The sequence below is a fragment of the Ursus maritimus genome, unplaced genomic scaffold, assembly GCF_017311325.1.
Source record: "Ursus maritimus isolate PB19 unplaced genomic scaffold, ASM1731132v1 scaffold_21, whole genome shotgun sequence".
Classification (NCBI taxonomy): Eukaryota; Metazoa; Chordata; class Mammalia; order Carnivora; family Ursidae; genus Ursus; species Ursus maritimus.
In genome coordinates, this window is record NW_024424564.1 from 43,118,369 (window position 1) to 43,142,460 (window position 24,092).

The following is a 24,092-nucleotide window of genomic DNA, read 5'->3' on the forward strand; positions in this document are numbered from 1 at the left end:
GGTTTGGGACTGGGAAGGAGAGACAGGGCCAGAGGCTACCGCTCGCACACTTATCCCCACGGCAGGTCCGGCCGCACAGCAGCGAGGTGGGGCAGAGGCAAGGCGAGCACACAGAGTCTGCAGAGGTAGAGACGTGCACACTGACCTACTGGCTTTACTGGGCCTCCTACATTGGTGATTTCCTTTCTTCGAACTAGTGGAACCTGCCTTTGACCCCTGGACCTGGCCAAGGGCAGCAGTGTCTCCTCATCGTCAAATGTGGCAGATTTGTCCATGGCTCATCTTCCTCACCTCCTCTGTCCTTTGGTGCAAAGACCACTCCCTCCACCCTTAGCTGGAGAACTCCATCCAGAATTCTGGAGAGCACCTTCCCGGTTGCTATGGCTTGGATCAGGGAACTGCTCCGTGCATCAGTCTTCATGGTGCTGGTTACCATCTGGGTGCCTCTTGTAGCCTCTACCCCTTGGGCAGGGGTGGGGGATCGGATCCTCAAGCTCTGTCCATGCGAACTTCTGCTCCTATACCGGGACTGGCTGAGCTGGTATTTGTGGCAGTGCAATGAGTGGCTGAGGCCAGTGCTGACAAAGGACACAGTGCTGGGAACCAGGGGTGAAGGCACTGGGGCTGCTGTCGCAAAGCCAGGAGAGAAGGAGGCTCATCAGCTCTCGGAGCCCTGGATTGGCAGAGCCCAGTCCGATGTCAGACAGCACGCAGTTTAATCAAACCCGAGCTGTAAAGAGTCCAATGGTTCTTACAAGTTCCCGGGGACTGAGGTGACAGTTATATTAAAAGGGGATGGGGAGGCAGAAAAGCAGCTTGTGCTGGAGGGTGTATCTGCTTCAGAAACCCCAGAACGGTCTCACCCTTTCTTTTAGGGCTTTGTGCCCACCCAGCAGCAAGAGCTTGGCTCCTGGCAACCTCTCCCGTCCCGTCTCCTGGCCTTGATGCGTCCCCTGGATGTTGGGCCGGATCTACTTTGGGATGGTTCTTTCGGGACTGTTCCAAGCACTGGCGATGGTGGGAGGTGGCAGTGGTAACAGCATGCAGATTGCTTGTGTGCACCCGTCGGCTCCGCCAGGCTTGAGGTCAGGGGTGAGCCTTGTTCATGGCTGGGTTTCCAGCTCCAGCACACAGTAGGCAGTCAAAATGTACAGGGAACGAAGGAATCAGTCTGTGGTTGTCATATGGAGAAGAAGATGGGATTGTGAAGACTGTCCTTTGGAAATGACAGTTTCCAAAACAGGGTTGAAATTGTAGTCCTGCCACTTAAGCCATAGGACTTTTGGGCAAATTTACCTTCTGCATTTTCATCTTCCCGCTTGGATAATGGGAACGAAGGCCCTGGGCACTGACTGGGTTGTCATGAAAAAGGGAGTATGTGTCGAGCACCTCGCATGGCCCCCGGTGCACAGAAGACGCTTGTCAAGCGCTCCTTCCTTCCTGTTCCTTCCCGGACTGCTGTGCACACACAATTCTCTTGTGCTGTTCTACAGGAGGACAAGGGCATGGCTGGGGGGATCCCTGCTGGAAGAGAAAGCTGAGGCACACGTCTGAGACTCACCCACCCTTCTCGGATTTCAGCTTCTTCCTGGAACCAGTGTGTGGGCAGGGCGCAAACCGACCCGTGAGCGAGCTGGCAGACGGCGAGGAGCGGCAGGCTAATGTGGCCACCGATGCAACCAACCAGGGGGGGCCAAGGAAAGGCACTCGTGTGCGTGTGTGTGTGCGCACGTGTGTGCCCGTGCATATGTGCACCTAAGCGCGTGTGTGCGTGCGTGTGTGTGCGTCTCAGGGAGACTAGCAGAGGCTCCTGTCTCTGGCTGCCCCCCACGCCCCTTAAACTGCCTAGCTTCAACAGCACTGGACAGCAGCATGGCTTTCCACCGGGATGCCTGGGCATCACCTGAACACCACCCCTGAGGACTCAGCAACCTCCCTCAGGGTGGGGGAAGGCAGGAGCAGAGCGCTTGTTACGGGCCGCTGATAACCTGGAGGCAGGCGCAGGCACAGCCAGTCCTGCCTCCTCGCCGAATGGAGGCAGGTAACAGGGTGTGCTCAGCCCCTATTACAGTTGCCTAGGAAATGAGCTCCGGGCAGACAGGCTTCCAGGAGGTGTGTGTGGACAACAGCAAAGACTTGCAAATGAGGGTGATGAGGCTGCCCACGGAGAGCGTAAGTGTGAAATACACACATAATGGATGAGGTCAGAGTTGGGCAGAATCCTCTGGAGAGCCGGGGGTGGGGGTGGGGGAGTGCCCAGGCCCCAGCAAGATTCAGCTCCTAAAGGGACAGCATTAACATATCCAGAGAGAGAAGCTGTCAGTTAGAGCAGTAAGGAAGAAAGAGAAGCTAAAAATGAGCTTGGGGGCAAATTTTAAAAACATGAAACAGCTATTGTTACGGGGCCACACTCTGTGCCAGAGACTCCCTACTCATCACCTCCAGTAACTCTCAACATCCTGATTCACCCCTACTTCATTACCCCACTGGCTCCACGTTTACGAGCGACCAGGGCTACACGTCTGGAGCGCTTTCTGCACGCTGGTGCTGTGTTAGGGGCTGACCGTGGGTTACGGAAGGGCGTCAGTGCCCCTGAAGTCAGGAGGGCAGCTCGGGGGCCGGCCGCCCGGATTCAGGTCCTCCCTGGACACTCTCCAGCTTGTGCTCTCGACCAAGTTACACCTTCGTGTGTGTGGCGGGGTAGGAGGATTAAATGGGTTGTCTCACGAAGACGCCAAGACAGTTCTCCAATGCATGGAATGAACTTGATAAATGCGACCTGCAGTGATGGTCGTGGCCATGGTGGTGGTGGTGGAGACGGGCCCATCAGGCAACGGGATCAATAAACAGGTTAAGCGTAGATCATCTCAGAGGAGCCCAGGATAAGCGAGTTGTGTGCGTGGCAATGCGGCGCCTGAAAGCAGGCTCCTTAGTCTACACCACCTTGCCTCTAACAGGAGGTGAAATGACAAGACACACGCGAAGTGCTTGGCGCATAGCACGTGCTCAGTAAATGTGAAATGTTATTGAGATAGCAGAACTCAAATGATGAATTTACCCGAAGAAGTGCCACCTAGTAATGGCTCATGGAAGGCGGCCCGTGGGCCGGGCCTCGTGCTATCTCTACCTGGTCTTGCTCAAATTTCAGCACTCATTCCACAAGTATTTACAGAGCAGCTGTGTGTGCCAGGGGACATCTGATGGGGGAGAGTGGTTAGCCATCGCCCTGCGGAGAACAGAATTAAACTGAAGCTTGTCATTCCTGTACACTGTCGGAATATAGTCTCTATGCAGGGTGGCGTGTGTGTCCCCTAGAAAGCAAAGGCGACATTTGCGAAACAGAGCAGATGTTTTAAGCGTCAGGCATGAAGATTCTGCAGGATTAGTAAAAGAGGTGGGAAGCCTGCCCAGTCTCATGGATAGGGAATGTTCCAGCTGAGGGGAGCTGTCTCTACCCTCCACCTTCGATTCCTCTGCCATTCTGGAACATTCTTTGAAAATGCCAAGATATATCATGCCTTTACACCTGTTAGCCCTTCAAGCGCATCACCAACTCTCTGTGTCTTTTCAAGGCCATCCCTGTCCACCCACACTGGACCATCTGCCTGTGAGTCTGAGCCCCTGTATCTTTTCTCTCTGTTTCTGTATTGATAACAAGAACGGCAGCAATAACTACAGTTGAGAGTGGCCCCCAGGAGGGCAGGCACCTGCCGGCCTGTCCCACTCACCGCGATAGCCCCCGCAGCCATGCAATGTCATGGAATGAGACATGACTCACGGCATTGTGCCTGGTGCTGTCCAAATACTATTACACTTCATTTTCCCAGGACCTTCAGAGGGAAGCAGTAATACAAATCCCATTTCACAAATGAAAAAAAAGTACAGGGAGTTAAGGACTTTTCCGAAGGTCAACAAAATGCTGAGTAAGGAGTACTCAGCATTGAAAGGCAGGTCTGAATGGCTCCAGGGAAGGCCCCGTCACAAAGCAGCACACTGCCGGGCACGTAACAGGTGCTCACTATGTATTTTTTGAATCAATAAATGTGAGTCTACAGCTTCTCATTTGATATTTATACTGTGGTTATTTGGAGTCACCTGGCTATACTGAAGTTGGCAGTTTGCCAATGGGAGAGGTGGGGGTGGGGGCCTGGCGAAGAAATGCACTTCTAAGTGCTGTGAGCAGTACACAAAATTAACCCCTGTTGAGTCCCTACTATCCCCTTGCAGGAGGCTGTCATTAGCCCCTTTATTACCTGAGAAAACAGAGGACCGGGGAGACTAAGTAAGCCGCCCCGAGTCACACGCTTGGAAAGCGCGCCAGCCCCGCCGAATCCCACCTGACGTGTCTGAAACTGAGTGAAAGCCGCACATCCACGAGCTCGTCCTTTAGGATAAACTGGCGAAGGGGTGGGAGAGGGATTTTACTGAAACTCTGCAGCTGTGTCCACGCGAATAACTGATTTCATTACTTTCCAATTGATCCGTTTGTTTTTGCTGTAATATTAGCTGGTTGCCAAGCAACCGCTTTGGGAACTCTGATGCTGAACCATTTGGGGAAAGCAAGTCCGCCCTGCTCTGGTGTTCTGGCCCCTTCCAGAAGCGAGCAGGCTGTCCCAGAGGGAGGTCCGCTTGCCTCGTCTGTCGCTAATATTTAACCTGGCTGAGGCCTCAGTTTGGCCGCCTGCCGTAACGGTTACCTCACAAGTGCGGAACCACAGATGCAATTTTTACAAAGCAGCGAGCAGGTGGCTGGCACAGGGTGCAATACATTGTAACTACCAGCATTTATAATAGTAACATTTCAACAGAGCTTGGGCAGAGCAATTTTGTTGGGCACCTTTGCTGAAGAAGTTAGTCTCAGGCCTTGTTGGGGTCCGCGACTCTCATGGCCAACAGCACCCGTAACCTCATCCCAAATATAATACTGGTCACGAAGCACATCCAGGTTTAGCGTCTGGATCAGAAACACACTCATCCCACTCACCGGAAGAAAATTTTCCATAAGCCAATGGCAAGCCAATATGGTTATCTTCACATGAAAGAACAGTGCATGCTTCTTTGGGGCTTGTGATAGGATCCTATTCCTTACCTGTTCTCAAAATTCTGGTGCCTAGGAATTATCTAGGTCAGAGGTCACAAACTGGTGGCATAGGATGGGGGCGGGAGGCTCTATTCAGCCCAAAGACATATTTGGTCTGGGACTCCACAGTGGTGTTTTTTTTTTTTAAATTAGTAGTCAACATTAAAAATCAAAACACAAAAATCTCAGTATCCAGCTCCTCCTGAAAAACATGAAGACTGGAGCACCTGGATGGCTCAGTCAGTTAAGCATCCTTACTGACTTCAGCTGCTGCATCTCTCACTGGTCCGTCTACCTGTCCCCCTGCTGCCTCTGATCCCTGCACCAGGCCCTCCGCGCCTCTCGCCTAGACTAACACAAGAGTCCCCTCACTTGTCCCCCTTGCTCTGGCTCTGCCGATTCTGACCCTTTGCAAAGCAACTAGAATGATCTTCCCGAAATGAACTTCTAATGTGCCCCTCCTCCCAGTGATCTTCCACTGCTCTCCTCCCTCCTCCGCATATGTTACACGAAGTCCTGCGGGACCCACCCCAGCTTCCATTTCTGGCCACATCGTCTCTTGCTGCTTTCCCCGTCAAAGCTCCGGCCACCTTGCACCTCTGGAATGGACAGCTCCTTCTGCCTGGAACATCGCCGCCTCCACCGGCAGACTCTAACTCAGCCTCCTTCTGGATCTATTTTCTTCAGGACATCCTTTCCTCCCACCCCCAGACTAGGTGAATCCCACTGGGAGGGGACACCCCCATCACAGAACGAAAGCATCTTTAGTTAACTGTCATTCTGGCTGGTCTGAAAGCGCTGGGATTTGCAGGTCCTGTCTCTGGTTCACAGATACGGCGGTACGAGCAGCAGGTGCCTTATAAACGCTGACCCACTAAATGAATGAAAAGACGAGTGGATGCTAAGGATGGAGCAGAAGAAGAATCAGGAAAGTCACAATGTCTTTTCATGCTAGACAGGCAAGTCAGGGCTTCTCTGGTCTCAGTGTCCACATGTGTACTTAACAGTATGGAGCTTCCTCAGAAAGTTAAAAATAGAGCGACCATACGATCCAGCAATTGCGCTACTGGGTATTTACCTCCCAAATACAAAAACACTAATGCGAAGGGACACACGCACCCCGATGTTTATAGCAGCATTACTTACAAAAGCCGAGTTATGGAAGCAGCCCAAGTGCCCATCAAAAGATCAACAGACGAAGCAGCTGTGGTATATACACACGATGGAATATTGCTCAGCCATAAAAGGAATGAAATCTTGTCATTTGCAATGACATGGATGGAGCTAGACAGTATCATGCTAAGCAAAGCCAGTCAGTGAAAGCAAACACTGTATGATTTCACTCATATATGGAACTGAAGAAACCAAACAAAGGAGCAAAGTCAAAAAATTACATATATATAGAGAGAGCAAGAAACAGACTGAACAATAGAGAACAGACTGCTGGTTACCAGAGGGGATGCGGGGCGTGGGGAGGGGAAATGGATGGCTGAAACAGGTGACAGGGATTAAGGGGTGCACCTGTTGTGATGAGCACCAGGTGATGTGCGGAGGCGCTGAATCACTACACCATACACCTGGACTAATATTACACTGTATGTTAACTGTACGGGAATTACACCGAAAACTTTAATAATAAAAAGAGGACTGGACAAGATCATTTCTTCTCACTCAGGGGAGGGTCTCTGGACTTCCATCGGCCGTGAAGAGAGCAGCAGCGTTTTACCAGCAATGTGCAATACTGCAAAACCCCTGAGGGGAACCACGCACCTTCCCGTAACAAGGGGACAAAGGCCAACCAAGCCTCCGGTGACTCTGCGTTAAGAACATGTTAATTAGCAGGCAACGCTGGTTATCTCCTATTGAGTAAGGTCTTGGTTAGAGATTAATAGCATCTTTGATCAATAAAACATAAGAAGAGAACACAGAAACAGTCTGTTCCGTGTGCTGTTTTTTAAAACATGAGACCCATGAGGTAAAATAATAAGAGCGCTTGCAGTGGGGAGCAGACCACAGATTCTTAAGAGAGGGCCAGTTCACTCCAGCTCCTTGGAATGAAGGCCCCTTAGGCGCTCCTGCAGGACAGCCCCTCAGCGGCGAGGACGTGGCCGCACTCTAATCCTCCAGCCTCTCTTTTCTTGGTGGAGGGCGGCCCCCAACATCTGCTCCTTTGGGAGCCTTCCTCCTCCCGTTCTCCCCACCCCCCCAACCCGGACTCCCCAGCCCCTGATGCTGCAGGCTGCAGGGGCTTCAGAAGCGCCAGGAATCAGGCGCTGAAAGCGCGCTCTGGCCACACGGGGGCGCCCTCACCCCACACAATGAGACTCCAAGGCCCAGCTGCAGCTGGAGCTGGAGGGACAGATCGTGCCAGAGTCCTGCGCCAGCCTCAGGAGTTGGGGCAGCACAGCCCATGCTCTTTGGGAAGACACTGCCCATCCTCCCTGACGGAGGGTCATGCCGCCCCAGCGTCGCGGACAGAGAGAGGCTGGAAGGGGCTCCTCCCGATCACGGGGGAGGGACTGAAGTTAGGAAATCCCAAGATAAACCCGGAGAGAAGCCCGTTGCAGAAAAGTGGACAGAGAATGCTCGCATCCTGCCTTCCCTTGCTCCGAAGAGCAGGGCGGGGATGCAGCTTCTACGGCCCCTGTGCTCTGGCTTCAGACCAAAGGTTTCAAGTCTTTGGGAGGGGGGAGGCTCTTTTAAGAATGAGAGCAACAGAGGCAGTAAGAGAAAGAAAGACTGAGAGACCCACAGACACACACGCACACACAGAGCGAGGGAGGGCCAGGGAGCAGGAGAGAAAGAATTCTATCGCCTGCCCTGCTGGGGACAGTCAGTAACCCCAGAGCAGCCAGGCAAGTGTGAAGCTGGTCGCTTGCCCCCCTGGAGTCTAACAGACACTGGTGCCAATCCTGGAGCAACGCCATGTGGAGGGGAGCAGGGACTCGGCTTCTCCAAGCCTTGGGGTTGCCCACAGTAAAAGGGGGGAACCCTGCCGGCCTTTTGGGCTTGAGGTGTGGATCCAGCAGGATAACTATTAAGTGCAAACCGCCTCTCCAGGTACCTTGACCCAGGGAAGCATCACCTGGCAGCAGAGAGAATTCATGCTGACAAAAGCCAGCAATAATGATTTAAAAAAAGTTTGACTATTTACATCTTGATTTATGCCTTGTGACTTCAGTTTGCCCACACTGGGGACTTCGGGCTGTACGAATTCAGCAGTCCCTTTGAGTTCAGATTGGGGGCTTTTGCATAACAAATGCCACTCCCCGCACAGCCATCCAGCCTTCCAGGAGCTGAGGGCCTTCTCCAGCCCCTGGACGCCTGCCCCACCACGTAGGCAGAGCTGGAACGGGTCCCCAGAGAGTCACAGAGGCGGCCAAGACGGCAACTCAGCCCACAGCTCTGCAGTCGGGCAGACTGACCCCAGGCCCCACTCGAGTAGGTGTGTAACCCTGGGCTCACAGCTCCCGATCTCAGCCCCTCACACTCCCATCTGGGCAATAAAGATAATCACAGTCGTCGCCCGGGGACTGCGGTGGGTGGGAATGAACTTGTACTTGTCAGGCCCTCGGAACAGTGCCTGGCACTCAGTGGGCACTTCAATAAATGCTAGCCCTTGCCGTCACTTTGCTTTGTTTTACAGAATAGGCAGTGAACTTTCCAGAATGGTTAGATGAAGGTCATCTGATCTGAAACTGGAAGAGGGATGACGGGTTTTTCTAGCAGCCAGAGAGAGAGCATTAGCCCGGGAGCGGAAGAGACGGTTCTGAAACCACACGCTGCTTCTAACATTTCGGTATGCAAAGTGGGGTTCCGGCCTGCTCATCAGGAAAACGAGGACACTGGATTGCCTAAATGGCCCTGGCGGAGCGGGAAGTGCAGAGCGGGAAGTGCCCTACCTCTGGGCAGACGTGGGCAGGTCCCGTCCCGTCGGGTCTCCCCCACCTTGAAGAGAGGAGAACTGGACGGGAGGATGATCCCAGGGAGCATTCTAGTTTCCATGCCGCCCGACCCAGCATCCCCCGGGGCCTCACCTGAGGTACTCATAGAGCCCGTACATGGGCAGGAAGTCGATGTCAGACAGGAACATGTAGGGCGTGCCCACGTGCTTCATGGCCACGTTACGCAGCAGGTTCACAGGGTAGAACTGGCCCTCCTTGTACACGATGTGGTAGGCCACGTTGTGGCGGCTCATGAGCACCTCGGAGCCCTGCGCGTAGCGGAGGAACTGCTGGGCCTCGGCGTCGGACAGGTAGAGGGCCAGGCTGATGGGTCCCTCCCAGTGCTTGCAGATGGCCTCGAGCATCTGGAGCCTGGAGGAGACAGGAAAGCTGAGCCAGCCGTGGGGACCTGGGGGACCTGGGCCACGCACCATGCAGCCAGCCTCCGGGGGGCGGACGCCACCTCCACAGACACCTGGTCAGCCCGCTCCAAATCCACGTCCCTGCTCTACCATTCGTCACTGTGCAACGGGCGCCAATCCCCAAAGCTCAGTGCCTTTATCTCGAAAACCAGCATAAACACACTTACCTGGCTGGTTCTTGTCTTTATCTGCTTCCAAACGTAGGTAGGAAACTGACCGAGTCACAACCCACTATAAACCTTCTCTTCTCAGACTCCTCTTTTCATGGGGGGCGGGGATGATTACATTAAATGATGTAAAATTCCCTTTCCAGCTTACAACTCCTGTGCCTCTCCTTCTCCCTCCGCAAAGATGTCCAGCATCCAGAAGCTGCACTGCTCTGTTAAAGCAGTGACCAGCCGTAGAACACTGAACCAAACACCTAACTGAGGCCTCAAGTTACCAGGAGCATTAAAACACGAGCGATGGTAACTACGATCACCAGTTAACTACGCACCAGCCCCTTTCCAGAGCTCCCCGAACAACCCTGTGCACGGCTCTCCTTTCCCTCCTTTCCCTGATGGAGAAACGGGGGATCCAGATGTCCGGTCAGCTTCGATCCTTGGACTTGGACCAGACCTGTACAGATGGGTACCGGGACAGGGCCTTGGAGAGAACAAACACACGCTGGGCATTTGGCAAGGGAACCGAAGAACACGTGAACGCTAGGGACAAAAGTGTGCCTGGCGTGATGCTATCTTCTTTTGTCAGAGCCCTTTCTGCCCCAGGGTCCTGGCCAATTTTGTGAGGCTACAGGACAGGCACCGTGCCAAGGGTTATGGGGGTGGGGGGGAGAAGAAAGCCCAGAGGAAAAAACCAAAAGATGCTTCCAATGGAGAGGATTCTACAAAAATGCTTGGAAGAGAAATCTACAAAGATTTTTTCCCCCAAAGGCATTAGAAGTGCCTGGCAGATCGGATCCATGGTTAAGAAGCAGCAAAAACCTATTTCAATGTTTTCCCTGCCCAGCAAGAAGTACATAATCAGCAGTCTCCTGGTAGGAATGCCCACTTTATTCGGACAATTACCAGGAAATAGATTCCATGCATTTCCCTGCTTCTAAACAAAGGAAAATGGGCATACCTATCTTATGTCACTGGCTTTCTTGATGGACTTTGAGAATTTCCTCTCGGTAATTCTGTGAATTGCTGCTGCCAGGAGTTGCTTCCTGCTTCATGACGGAGGACGAAGATATTCATCAGGATAAAACGCCCTCCACTTCTCATACTTTATAATACTTACTAATCAGATTGACCGGAGCCAGTTTTCTAAGAGGCTCTGCCTTCTCCACAATGCCTACTTCCCCGGGAACCTGCCTGCGGCTTCTGCCACAGGCCCGGGTCCCTGCTGGGCTCAGAGAATCTGGGGTTTTGAGTGATCCCCCCTGCACCTCGCTCTCACTGTCTGCGGAACGGAGGGGGCTGTGCATTCAGAAGGGACGGCTGTTCGTATGCATCCTTGGAGATCTGGGGAGTGAAGGGCAAGAATGATTTCTAACCTGTGGATAGAAGAGCTCCCATGTACAAGGCACATGGGTCTGGGGGGAGGAGAGGCCAGCTCCCGAGGGGGCACCCGGGGGAGAGAGAGGCCAGCTCCCGAGGCGGAGCTCCCCCACCCCCCCGCCACTGCCTGGGAGTTTGTGTGTCTGAGTTTTCTGAGCGGGGAGCAAGAAAGGGAAGCAAGGGAAGCAAGTCCTTCTTCTGAGCTCTGCCAAGGGTGTAACGTGAGAACCGAGACACAAGATACTTGGGTTCTCAGGTGCTGCTGACGTGGCAAACATCACGTCTGCATGGGCTTTACCGGAAACGGTGCCAGATGTTCCGTGGAACCCCTGCGAACGAAGAGGAAGGATGACCCAGCCACTCCTGCCTGTCTGCCACCAGCCCAAGCTTTCCGACCTCTCTTCCCTCAAAACCGAGCTTCCTGCCAGGACCTGAACAACAGCGACAGCCTGAGGTTTATCATAATGATGACAACCTATGAAATGTGATGGCGATACAATGAATCTCTACCTTTCTCTGCTGTTTCGAGCGCGCTGGCTGCATTGCCAGTGTTACTGCTTTTAACGTGCACCCTGACTCCGTGAAGTTGAGCTTCCCAGCACTCTGTTACAGGGAAGGAAGCTCGAGGAGGTGAAGTGACTTCTTTCAAGTCACATAGCTGCACAGTGGAGGAGCTGGATTGACACCCTGATCTTGTCTGACCCCAGCGCCCAGAACCCAGACCGGTACTCCGTGTGGACTGCGGGGCCGGCTGGGGTAAATGTCCCCAACGATCTTCTCTCCTCTGCCCGTTTCCCCAGACACAAATGTGTTCTTCCCTTGGGGTCACTTCTGTGCATTCCTCCCTCCTCCTCCTCGGTCTCTCTGGGGGTCTGCCTCAAAGACCTGCTGTTCTCTTGACCCTTTGCCTGGTTGTGTCTCCCCACACCTGCACCCTAAGGTCGTCCTGTGCAGCTCATGTCCACACGACTTCTGTGCCGAGTTGCTCTTTGGTCTCTAACACTGGATGATAAAGTATGTGGTACAGCAAGGACTGGGGACAAGAGAGAGTGTTTCAAGAGACAAAGGTTAATTCCAAACTACAGAATTTTCAGTTTGGAAAGAACCGTAGAGGTTTTCTCGGTCTGACGATGCCATCTTGATGACGAAATCAAAGCTCAGCCTCGAAGCGAGGCACAGCTTGCTGAAGAGCACTGGGTGAGGGAGCGCTAGAACCCACGGTCCTGACTCTGGGTCCCAGGCTCTTCTCCGCGTCCCCGGAGGACCCACTATCACCTCACGCTGCCAAGAGGAGGGCAAAGGCTCAAGAAAGGCCAGAGAGATGTCGGGAAGGTCTGGATAGAGGCCAGGGCTACCCCAGGGAGTCCTGCTGAGACAGGAAGCCTCGTGCGCTGTCTAGGGACAAAGGAGCCTGCAGGGAGGCAGCCAAGTCAGACACTACAAGACAGGGTTGGAAGGAATTCTAGAAGACCAGCCGGCTTCTGCGGGAATGGGGAGCTCCCTCCCTACAAGGCAGGTTGCACAGTATGGATGTGCAACGGTGGACTCTGGGGTCACACAGAATTGGGTTTGGACTCTGAGCTGTGTCAGTGATGAGCAAGAGATGACGGTTCTTTGGGCTTCCATTTCTACACGTGCTTAGCGCGGATCACAAAATGGCTACAAATCATTCCCCTCTCTCAATCCACAGCCTCTGGTGATACTCCCCACGCTGATTCTGGGATGGCCACGTGACTGGCTTCACACAGGACACGGCAGAGGCGTTCAACAGTGCTCCTGTGGGTGGGGGGCTTGCCCCTACCGACAAGTCTCCTGACGATGCTTCTCTGAAGTGCGCCGCACAACGTGTGACCCGCAGCAGGTACTCAGGATACGGCAGCTGCGAGGTCCTCCTTCGGTTCTACTTCTGCCGTTCGAACAAGCACCCGCCCAGCAGATTTACCCGCCCAGCAGATTTTTATTACATCTCTACAGCGTGCAGGTGTACGTGCTGGGCCCCGGGGCGAACGAGAAAGACAAGATCCCTAAGCTTCAGGAGCATCTTTCTGGTGGAGGGAGAAGACACAGAACCAACCAAGACAGACTCCGAGGGAGCAAAGGGCTAAAGAGGCGAGCGGAACAGGAAACGGGATGGAGTAACCCTGAGGGCTGGCCTGCCACGGATGTGAACTTGAGACTTGGGTAAGGAGAAGGACCCCAGCCCTAAGGAAGTCTGGGCAAGAAGCCTCCCCAGGCGAGGGAGCGGCCCTTGGGGGTAACTGAGTGTAGCCTGTTCAAGCAGGAAGAGAGGGCAGATGGGTGAGTGAGGGGCAGAAGGACAGGAGATGCTGGGGAGCGGGCAGGTGCCAGGTCACACGGGGCCGGGAAGGCCACGGCGGCAGCTGCAGTACTGTTCTAAACGCAACGAGAAATCATCTGATATACAGACGGTCCCCAGCTCATGATGGGTTGATTTAACAATTTTTCAACTTTACGATGGTGCGAAAGTCATATGCATTCAGTAGACACTGTGCTTTGAGTTTTGAATTTGCATTTTCTCCCCCAGGCTATCCATATGCAGGAGGGCCGCTGTCTCATGATGCTGGGCAGGGGCCGTCGCGACTCCCGGTCATCCCTGTGATCACGGGGGTCAACAACTGATATGCAGACAATTACTCTGCACCCAGACAGCCCTTCCGTTTCTCACTCTCTGTACGGTATTCCATAAATTGCACGAGACTGTCAACATTTTATTATAAAATAGGCTTTGTGCTAGGATGATTTTGCCCGGCTGTAGGGCACTGTAAGTGTTCTGAGCACGTTCAAGGTTGGCGAGGCTAAGCGAGGCTGCTTGGTTGGTTAGGTATATTAAATGTATTTTCGACTTACGATATTTTCAGCTTATGATGGGTTTATTGGGCTATAACCCCATCCACCATAAGTCAAGGAAGCTCTGTATATTTTTAGAAGATCACTCTGGCTGTTACATGGAGAAGGGAGTTACCTCTCACTCTCTAGAATGGTGCTTTTCAAACTGAAGCGTGCTCAAGGGCGCCACAACCCAGATTCCCGAGCCCCGCTCTAGAGGTTCCCGTTGGCTAGGTCTGGGTGGCACCGAGAATTTGTATTTCTAACAAGCTTCTGGGTGATCTAAAGCACGGGCCCCTTTACCTCACCTGCCGTTCTCTTTCCTCCACACGCAGGAAACAGAGAAGACCCATCAGCCACGTGAGTCCCCGGAGCTGCACTTAATACTTCGGTAACTTGTCAAAGGAACCCAGAAGAGCAAGCCTCTCCTGGCCAGGTGGCAAGGCTGCTGTGACTGGGAGCCCTCCTGGCCGGCCCCCTCCGTCCCTACGGGTCGTTCTCACCTGCTGCTGGGATGGAGGACAGTCTCGCGCTGCCCGGAGAGGAGCTGGCTGCAAGCTGTAGCCGGCGACGTTCATTCTTTCTGAACAGAATTCTAGAGGGAGCTGGGCATGGGAGCCCGCATGCTGGCGCCCCTAATTCATTGTGGCACTCACGTAGGGCCTACTTCTGACTCAAAGGTTTACAAACACACCCGAAATGTTTCTTCAATTAAAAATCAATCCAACAGGCACCAGTCAGCCTGCTGCATCATAACTGGATGTGTAGAACGGAGCGGAAGGAGAATTCCTACCGTCTCCATCGGCTTGTGGTACTGCTCTGTTTTTATCATGTCCCGCTAAGCCGCTCTCGTTAGGCTGTGGAAGTCCTTGGGCTCTCTGGGGTCTTGTCAGGATGGCAATACTTGTCACAACGTGTCAGGGGGGATCGTGTGCCTGCCACACCAAGGGACGCGTACGCTTTGAAGGGAAGGCCTCTGCGGTTAGCGTCTGCAGGTGATGGGAGAGGGGCCGGGCTTTTCTTTTAAGCGGGCTGGGAGGGAAGGTCCTGCCGGGGTCCTGCAGCCCCGGCCGCCCGGGATGCTGCTTCTAGCTGGCACTAGAAGGAGGGGCTCTGTTTTGCCTGTATCCTTTTACTGATGGCAACTGTATACAGAAGGATGGATTTGGGATGTTAATAATTTAAAAACCTTTCTAATTGCCTGTACATTCCAGATGGTGAATTCCATAGCTAGCACAGACGTAAAAAACGCTACGGGAAGGGAAACGGGTATTTGTTGTAGACCTACTACTCGCTGGGCACATCAGAGCCCCTTATTTTATAAAACCCAGACGCCAATCTGTGACCTTGACAGTATCGTTGCCACTTCACAGATAAGTCGGATGAGGCTCAAAAAGCCTGAGTAATTTGCCCAAATTCACACAGCTAGTACTGGTAAAGCTGGACTTTGAACCCAGATGTTTCTCTTTTTGTTTTCCTACTTCACCTCTCCTAAATATGGACCATGCGCAGAGGCTGTGGTCAGGGATCTCAGATCTGTAAATATTCACTGAATGCAAATACATGCCAGGGGCTTTCACAGTCTCTCATTTAATCCTAATCAGGACCCGAGGAGGCGAGTATTTTTTAACTCTCTTTATAGAAGGAGAAAGATAACCGAAGGTGTTAGTGACTTGCCCGAGATCTCTAGCAGAGGAGCAAAGGAGCCAGCAGGATTGGAACCCAGAGCCCTTCGTCTGAGTCTGGTGGCCTTTTGTGCGGTACCACAAATATGAAGATTTTAGCCAATGGGGCTATCAAATGATGGGGAGCCTCTGACTGTATCTTGGGGCCAAGTCCTGGCTATGCACGGTCTCATCTGGTCATGACAACAACCTTGCAGGGGAGCTACTGTCATTGTCATTCCCAGATTACAGATGAGGAAACCAAGGCTTGGAGAGCTGATTTGTCCAAGGGTCAAAGCCAAGAAGTGGCAAAGTCACCAAGACCCCACAATGCCTGACTCCAGGGACCAAATTATTCAAGGTCAGGGCACTTGATTCTGCTTAGAAAGTATGTCTGATTTGTCTCTTTCATTTTCTCCTGAGTTTGGCGGTACCCACTGGCTACTCATCTTGATTCAGCATATTTTGTTGATAAATGGACCGTATGAATAGGAGGCATGAACAGGACCAAGGAAAACCAGGGATGCTCTAAGAGGTGAGAACCTGGGATTATCTGGAACTCACTCACCTGGGCAGATTACAGTCTCTGAGCTTCAGGTAACCCATCTGAGGGGCCTGAGTGGCATTTGTGTTGCCCGGAGAACAGAAGACTAATCTCAACCATCATTCAGCATGAATCTCAAGGATTGGATTTTATTTTCATTTGTAATGGCATAGGGGAGAAGGGAAGAGAAATGGGAAGAGAGGTCTGTTACGGCCAGGTCATTCGCTCAAGTGCTGAGCCCCCAAACCGAAGGCTGGGTGAGAAGCCAAAGGGACACAGCAGTTTAGGGGTGACTCCGGGGCTCTGGTCTAGCTCAGTTCCTTATGGAGCCTCACTGATGAGTATGAGCCAGCGGGGGGCCACCTGCCCTGGTTTCCCCAATGCCCTCTGTGATCCTATCTGCTCCCCTCTTCCTTACCCACGCCTTAAGCTCTAACCACACTAGAGCCTGTGTGTTCCCAGCGGGCCTGGGGGCCTCTCTGTTCCCTGAATATGCTGCATGCTCCCCTTCTCTCCCTGTGTGCTTTCTACCAGCCGTCTACTCGGCCTCCAACTCAATGCAGGCAACATCTCCCCTCCAATCCACTTCCTGTCTCTTCCTTTCTGTGCCCCTCAGCCGCGCTGGGGGCTCCTCCCACAGCACCTCTCTAGAGTAAGCACCTACTACCTGTCTGTGGCAGGCTGAATTCTAAGCTGGCCCCACAACTCCTGCCCCGTGGCATACACACCTGCACAACTCCCTCCCTTGAATGTGAGCCGAATCGGGGAATGGGATAGAATGCCACTCCTATGGGTTACGTGACGGAAGAGACCAGAGAGAGTCTCCTGCTGGGTTTGAAGAAGTAAGCCGCCAGGCTGTCAGAGGACCACATGGCTAAGACCTAAGGGTGGCCTCCTGTTGCTCAGAAGGACCCCAGGCAACAGCCAGCAAGGAAACGGGGACCTTGGTCCTAGAACTGAATTCTGCCAAAAGCTATATGAGCTTAGCGGTGGACCCTGACTCCCATGAGATCACAGCCCCAGCCAACACCTTGATGGTAGTCCTGGGAGCTGAGCAGAGGACCCTGCTAGCACCCATCCAGACTCCTGAACCCCCAAACTGCAAGATACTAGATGTTATTTAAACTGCTGGTGATTGGTTCTACAACAGTAGATAACTAATACACTGAGTCGTGAAGATGCTATATACTCCTTGAAGGCAAAAACAGGGTCTTCTTATAAATACCCCGGCTTCACAAGAGCCTGGCACACCACAGTCATAGACGCTTACACGATATTTGCCGAGTGGTCACACACATGTTGGAGATTCGGAACCCAAGGCCACAGGAGGGGAAAGACTTTGCTTGAGGTCACACCGCAGGTCAGGATGGAGCTGGGGTGAGCAGCTCTGTGCTTTTCCCCGTTGTCCCAGCTCATCTTACCTGCTACCTGATATGCTCCGCAAGAAACTCCTGTTTCTGCACAGGAGTCCTGGGGCCTATGAACCTCCAAAAAAACCCCAGTCAATGGAGCCACCGAATTTCACGAACGAGCACCTGCAATGCACGGTGGGACTCTGAACGCAAGGAATTCGCTTCCATCAGCCACGCTCCACATGACTCATTCCTGGATGTCTCTGGATGCAAGGTTCCACTCACTCCTCCTAACTCTAGACTACTTTCAGCATGTGCACCTCTTCGTGTTCAAGTGCTTGCTCCTCCACGGGTTTGCCCAGGCTTCGGTCACCCCCACTAATAACAAGCCACATTTACTGAACACCTAACAAGTGTGCCAGGCACTGCTCTCAGCACGCTACAGGCATTAACGCTATTTAATCCTGGAAACAGTCCCACAGAGTCACAGCCATAGCTGGACAGGCATCTCCAAGGTGACTCAAAGATAGAATGAGCCAATCAGATTCCCTAATTGTGGGAGGTGACTGGGAACGGTAGGAAGGAAACCGGAGGTAGGGAGCCACTGTGGGCCATGTGTAATCGAAGAGAAAGCCGGTCAGTCGAGGTGGGAGGGAGACACACAGGACACCAGGTATGGAAAAGTACAGCCTTGAGTGAGTGACCTCGGGGCTTTGAATCCAGGCAGCCCCTGAGAGGTGCTTTCAAAAACATAACTGAATCCAGTCGAGGTGGGAGGGAGACACACAGGACACCAGGTATGGAAAAGTACAGCCTTGAGTGAGTGACCTCGGGGCTTTGAATCCAGGCAGCCCCTGACAGTGAGAGGTGCTTTCAAAAACATAAACTGAATCATATAACTTTGTGTAAATGTCTTCAATAACTTCTCACCACACTGAGATTAACCCAAATGTTTTGGTGAGTTTCTAATGTTCTATAATCTTAATCTCATGCCACGTCCCTGCTACGCTCAGCCACTGCTCTTCTACCACATTTTTTTATAATAATTTTTTATTATATTATGTTAGTCACCATACAGTACATCCCCAGTTCCCGATGCAAAGTTCCATGATTCATTACTTGCGTATAACACCCAGTGCACCATGCAATACATGCCCTCCTTAATACCCATCACCAGCCTATCCCAATCCCCCACCCCCACATTTTGGAATGTGTGAGCCTCCTCCCACCACAGGGCCTTTATACTTGCTATTTATCCACCTGGAAAAAAAATTTTTTTTTCAGCAACTCACATTGCTGACTCCTTCTTTCATCCTTTAGTCTCTGCAGAAATGTCCTCTCCTTAGATTTCCCCTGACCATATCACCTAAGGAAGGTCTCTCTCTTGACATTGTTATTATCAGTCTCAGTTCCTTCCAAAGCACTTATCACAATTATAACCATTTTACTCAACTATTTATTTGCAGTTCACACCACGATACTCATGTTCTTAACCCTGGCTGCACATCACAAGCATAAAACAATGCAAGGTCTCCGCCACCCAAATCTTCTTACTTAACTGGTCTGCAATGGAGCTCGAAGGTGAATTTGTTTTAAGAGCTCCCCAGGTGATTCAGTTTGTTGCCCGCCAAAGCTGACAATCAGTGCACTAAGCCACATAAGGGTGGGGATCACATCAGTGTGTCTGATAAAGGCTTGATGGGTGTTTGTTGCATTAATGCACTAAGGAAAAGAAACACCAATTGCTTTCTAGCAGTGAGAGTGGTTCCAGAATATGTGTTTCCCTATAATATGCCCCTTTTCCTTGAGGTAATCTGAATAGAGCTCTATTCTTTAGAATCGATTTTTCTTCTATTCTCAAAACCACTGCCCTCACCAAAAGACAAGAGCCCTCGGTTTTCAGTGTTAGAGAGGAGTGTGACCTGAGCCTAAGTCTGTCAGGCCATCTCTCCCTTCTCCCTTCCACTGGGTGTAGAGCTGTAGGGTGGGACTGCGGGGAGGTCAGGGCCCATCTGCCTACCTGTCCATGGAGAGCTGAGCAACCAGGGTGACGTCTGTGTTGTCCGAAGCCGGCTCATACTCATAATGCAAGAAGTACAGGTGGGTTCGGTGGACGGTGAACCGCTCTCGCCGGAACTCATAACACAGGTCGTCCTCATCGAGCTCGGAGAGCTGCTTCTGGAGCTGAAATGTAGGAGAAGGGAGTATGGGACCAAGAACGGAAGCCCCAAGGAATGAGGAGCCTGCCCTCACCTGAGTTGGTTACTCATTGGAGGTTACTGATGGGTCAAACGTGGGAGGACAGGATCACTGGTTTCAGTTTCCTCTGGAATTTAATTTCAAAAAGACAATGATGAAGGGCAGTTGTCCTCATCATCTGAGAAACAAGCCCTCTCTGAGCTGAGAATGATGGTGGTCACCACTGACAAATATATAAGCAACCACAAACTCCTTAAAAACAAACAAAATGCTTTGGTAGGTGACCTAGTACAACAATTCCAAATAACAGGGAAGAAAGTACAAAAATCCAAAAGGAGCAGTGATTTTGCATGAACTTCTCTCCCACCTAGAGCTACAGACTTCAATCTCTGTACCAGGTATTGACGAGAAAGACTAAACCAACCCACAGACAAAATTTAAAAATCTGTTCCTTTCATTTCATCCAAGTCTTGGAATCCACTCTTCTTTCTTGTTTCTAACTCTCAGCAAGTCCTGCTCCCTTAATCTGCCTATGGAAATTCTTTACGTAGTTCTACTTGCCTTCCTACCCCACCTAGTGCAAGAGCTGGATGACGTTCCAACAGGGAACCAAAGACTTAGCATCTGACGTGGGCAGATGCGGATGCACAATATCCAGATCTGAGTATGCACAGCTGCCCAACGCACAACCATGTCATGACAAGCCCACCAGAACCCTCCCGGGCAGGGGTGACTGGGCCTGTTCCATAGATGAAGATTTGCAGTGAAAAAGTAAAAGAACTTCAATAGGGATAGAAATTAGATCAGTGGACGTGTGGGGGCGGAGTGGATGGACTGGGAAGAAGCAGGAGAGAAGTTTTTTGGGGGATGGAAATGTTCTATGTCATGGTTACAGGGATGGTTACGTGGGTGTATACATTTGTGAGAAGTCAACAAACTCTACACTTAGAATGGGTGGATCTATTATATGCAAGCTGTATTTCAATTGAATTTGCTGAAGGCCACATAGCTGGTTCTAGTATTTTTTCTGTGACATCAGCCTAGTCCATCACACCATGGCGGATAGTTGAACGCAGATTACACTTTACATGGCTAGAGCTACTAACCCAGCTGAATGTAACAGAGCAGTTTTCCAGGAAGGTGCACATACATTTTAAATCTCCAAACTGATAGTGTAGTAAACAAGAATTCTATTAACTCACTTCTGTATGACCCTGTCTCAGTTAAAACCATTGTCTTGATAGATTAAGCTATAGCCTTATTTCTTAAGACGTGTGCGATGGCACATGACTGTGTTCATCCCTTCAAGTCTTCACCCCTTCCCACATCTCTACTCTTCTTCATGTGACTTACTTTGGCTAATAAAATGATAGGGAAGGAACACTGCCCTCATAACGAGACTAGGCCTCGAGAAGAACTGCATGTTTCTCGCACCTCCCCCATCACCACGAGACAATGCCTGGGTGGCCTGCTGAAGGATGAGACACACCTGGAGTAGAGCAGAAGCTCTGCAGTTGCCCCAGGTGTAGGGGCAAGCCCAGCTGAGCTCAGCTGCCTCGATAAACACTTCTCACTGTACCCCACTGAGGTTTTACAGGTTTGGAGCCATAGATAACTGATGGGGGGGGGGTCACTGGCATTTTGTGCAGGGAGTTTTTGCATTATGCGACCTGTCCCATGTATCCCTGAACAGTTAGCCTCCAGGGCACCAGCCCACTAAATGCTTGTAGAGTTCTCCAGACAGCCTCGTACAACTCCAAATGCACCCACCTACTTCCAAATGCCGCTTGGGGGGGATAAGTGGAGATTCAGTGATCGAGGAGATATTCTCACCCATCATAAGATTTCTAACTCTTAACAAGGATGCAGTCAAGGAGACTCTTCCATTTTTGAAGTTCGATTTGAAGTCCTGGCCTATTTGAAGATTCCTATTAGGCCCAATAGCGTGACTCATGTAAGGCCAGGAAATGGGAATTCTCATTCCATCTAATATTCTAGGAGCCAAGGGCCCCCTTCTGAACTGCAGGATTAAACCTAGATCCTTGCTGACAATCATATCCTCTCTCTCTTACCCATCGCCCTCCGTGTACCCTGTATTTGCACCAGTGATCCCTCTGCTTCCCAAACCTGCCTTTCCCTCCTTCCCTCTGCAACTCCGTACCTGTTCTTCCCTCTCTACTGCCCTCCTTCCCCTCCCCTGCTCTTCTCCACCAGGGGACCTTCTATTTGCCTTTCAAGATTCAGCCTGGATGACACCTGGTCTGTCTCTGAGACCTCTGCTAGCCCTGCCAGGTAGAGCTGGTCCACTTCTCTGGGCCTCAAGAGCCCTCAATTCATAACTCCGCTAAAGCACTTGTCAGTTTGATCTGAAATTATCTAAGGGCAACTTTCCTGGAGACACGGTGACACTTTATCATTGCCCCTAGCACCATGCCCACGACATGACAGATGCTTAATATTCATGTGCTGCACGCATAAGTATCTGCTACACAAAGACTGTCATCATTAGAAGGCCTGTCTTTCTAATTTTCCTTTCGCATCCTCTAATGTTATGCATAGAAGGTGATCATTCTTTAGCCCATCATCTCCTATATTTGCAGTTCAAGAGTCTGTGATGGCTGAAAATGTGTTGGACAGCACACAGACACGCACCCGGCTCTGTCCAAGGTGCTGGGTACACGTGATCCCTTTCCTTGGAGCCCTCCAGTCAGGCATGTGCTGAAAAGCCCTATTGAGATCTTGAGGTCACTCAGGGAGATCGAACCTGGGTCTGTGTCCTTCCACTACAGAGCTACCTCTTCAGGAAAGATGCTCATTAGGCCTCAGGTCAAGAAGTACATGCAGCACCGTGACTGAGGTGACGGGTTCTATCCCACTCCTGTCCATACAGTCTTGGGCGAGTGGGTGAGGTGCTTAATTCTGCTGAGCTTCGCCTTCCTCAAGTGTAAAATGGGGATGATAACAGGAACTACCTCAGGGGGTTGTAGGAGGATTCCAAGAGATCCTGCACACGCAGAGTATAGTGTTTGGAGTAAAGACACAGCAGATGTCGTCTGTTACCATGGTGGTTATCAGAGTTAGGAAGGGGAGACACCTGGGTGGATGCTTTCTGTCCTTAGTCACCACCTGGAGGAGACAGCAGGGCGAGGACAGCGAAGGCAGGAGCTCGCTGAGCCTGGAAGCATTTCTGCCTCATGAGTGCTGGGGACACTCCCCATATCTTCCTCCTTGAGGAACCCAAATATACCTAGAAACCACAATGTCACCCCCCAATGGGAAACTTAACCAACTCATACCTTCCTCCTCTCTCACCCACACTACAAAAGAACACTCACAATTATTCTTTTTTAGAGAATACACATCTGCAAAGCTTTTTGCAAAAGCAGGGTTGTTTCGGGGTGGGGGTTGCTTTGTGTGGTGTTTTTAACAGGAGTTAATAGGAGTGTTGACAGGAGCGCATGGCTTCTGGTTCAGTGAGGACAGGAGTGGGAACATGTGAGGATGGGCGTGGATGTGTGTGTGTGTGGGGGTCTTTCTTTGATGAGCCTTCGAAGAGAAGGTATCCTCATCATGTGAGAAAGGAAATTAGTGGCCAAAGCATGAGAAATGCATGTGTGTATAGGGGTTTCTCTCTCTATACGCAGGCATAGACCCTTGAGTCAGGGGAAAATAACATTCCAAGGTAAATAGCTCCAGGAGCCATTTTCTGAAAAGCACCCATATATAGTGGGTTCCTCCAGGCAGAAGCTGTATCCCATTCATCTCTGAATTTCCTGCACCTAGAACATCTAGCCTCTACTGGATGTACTCATTTTAAAAAAGGAACAGTGACCAATGAAAGTGCTCCCAGAACTACCAAAGCATGGCCTGACCTGGTTGGGAGGGTCTACCAGCAGTCCAAGGAGATAAGTAACCTCTCTGAACTTCCTGGTACCAATGACATGGTTCAGTGGCATCCACATCCCTAGGTCACCTGTGGCCATCACAGTGCTTAAGGGGTAGGGTCGAGAGAATGCTGTTGTCTACCAACCACACTGGCTATTGTGGCAGGCTCATCAACTATGATGTCCGACATACGATGTCAGAATCTATGGAACTCTGGACCAACCAGACTGCCTTCCTTGAGTTTAATATTATGAACATTCTCAACATGGCGGCTTGTACCTTTGCTCCACTAATACGGACAAGCACCTGCTCTGTGCCGCGGTGCTAAATGCATTCAGGTGGACTGCTTTATTCATTCAATCCCTCAGCACACACCTCTGTTTTACAAAGGAGAAAACTGAGGCTCAGAAGCTTTCAGTAATCTGCCAGTTACATGGCTAGGGAGAAGCAGATCCGGACTGAGAATCCAGTCTTGGGACCTCACACCAGGGCCATCTTTGCAGTGCAGTGACTCCTCTCCCAGGGGATACATGCAAGGATCAAAGAGACTGTGGAAGACACAATGCTCCATGAAAAAGCAGGCCATAAAAATGCATATGCAGTATGATCCCAAA

At 51.5% G+C, this 24,092-nt stretch overlaps 1 protein-coding gene across 2 annotated transcripts in view; it reads right to left on the bottom strand.

The window, feature by feature from the left end:
* The window catches only part of LARGE1 (LARGE xylosyl- and glucuronyltransferase 1), a 379,220-nt gene that overhangs the window by 18,221 nt on the left and 336,907 nt on the right, over window positions 1-24,092 (bottom strand). For both annotated transcript variants that reach the window (XM_040637428.1, XM_008705631.2), the window contains 2 exons: window positions 19,415-19,578; window positions 9,118-9,396 (listed from right to left, as the gene is read on the bottom strand). In XM_040637428.1, coding sequence (XP_040493362.1) covers window positions 9,118-9,396; window positions 19,415-19,578 — 443 coding nt within the window. The remainder of the gene's footprint in view (window positions 1-9,117; window positions 9,397-19,414; window positions 19,579-24,092) is intronic.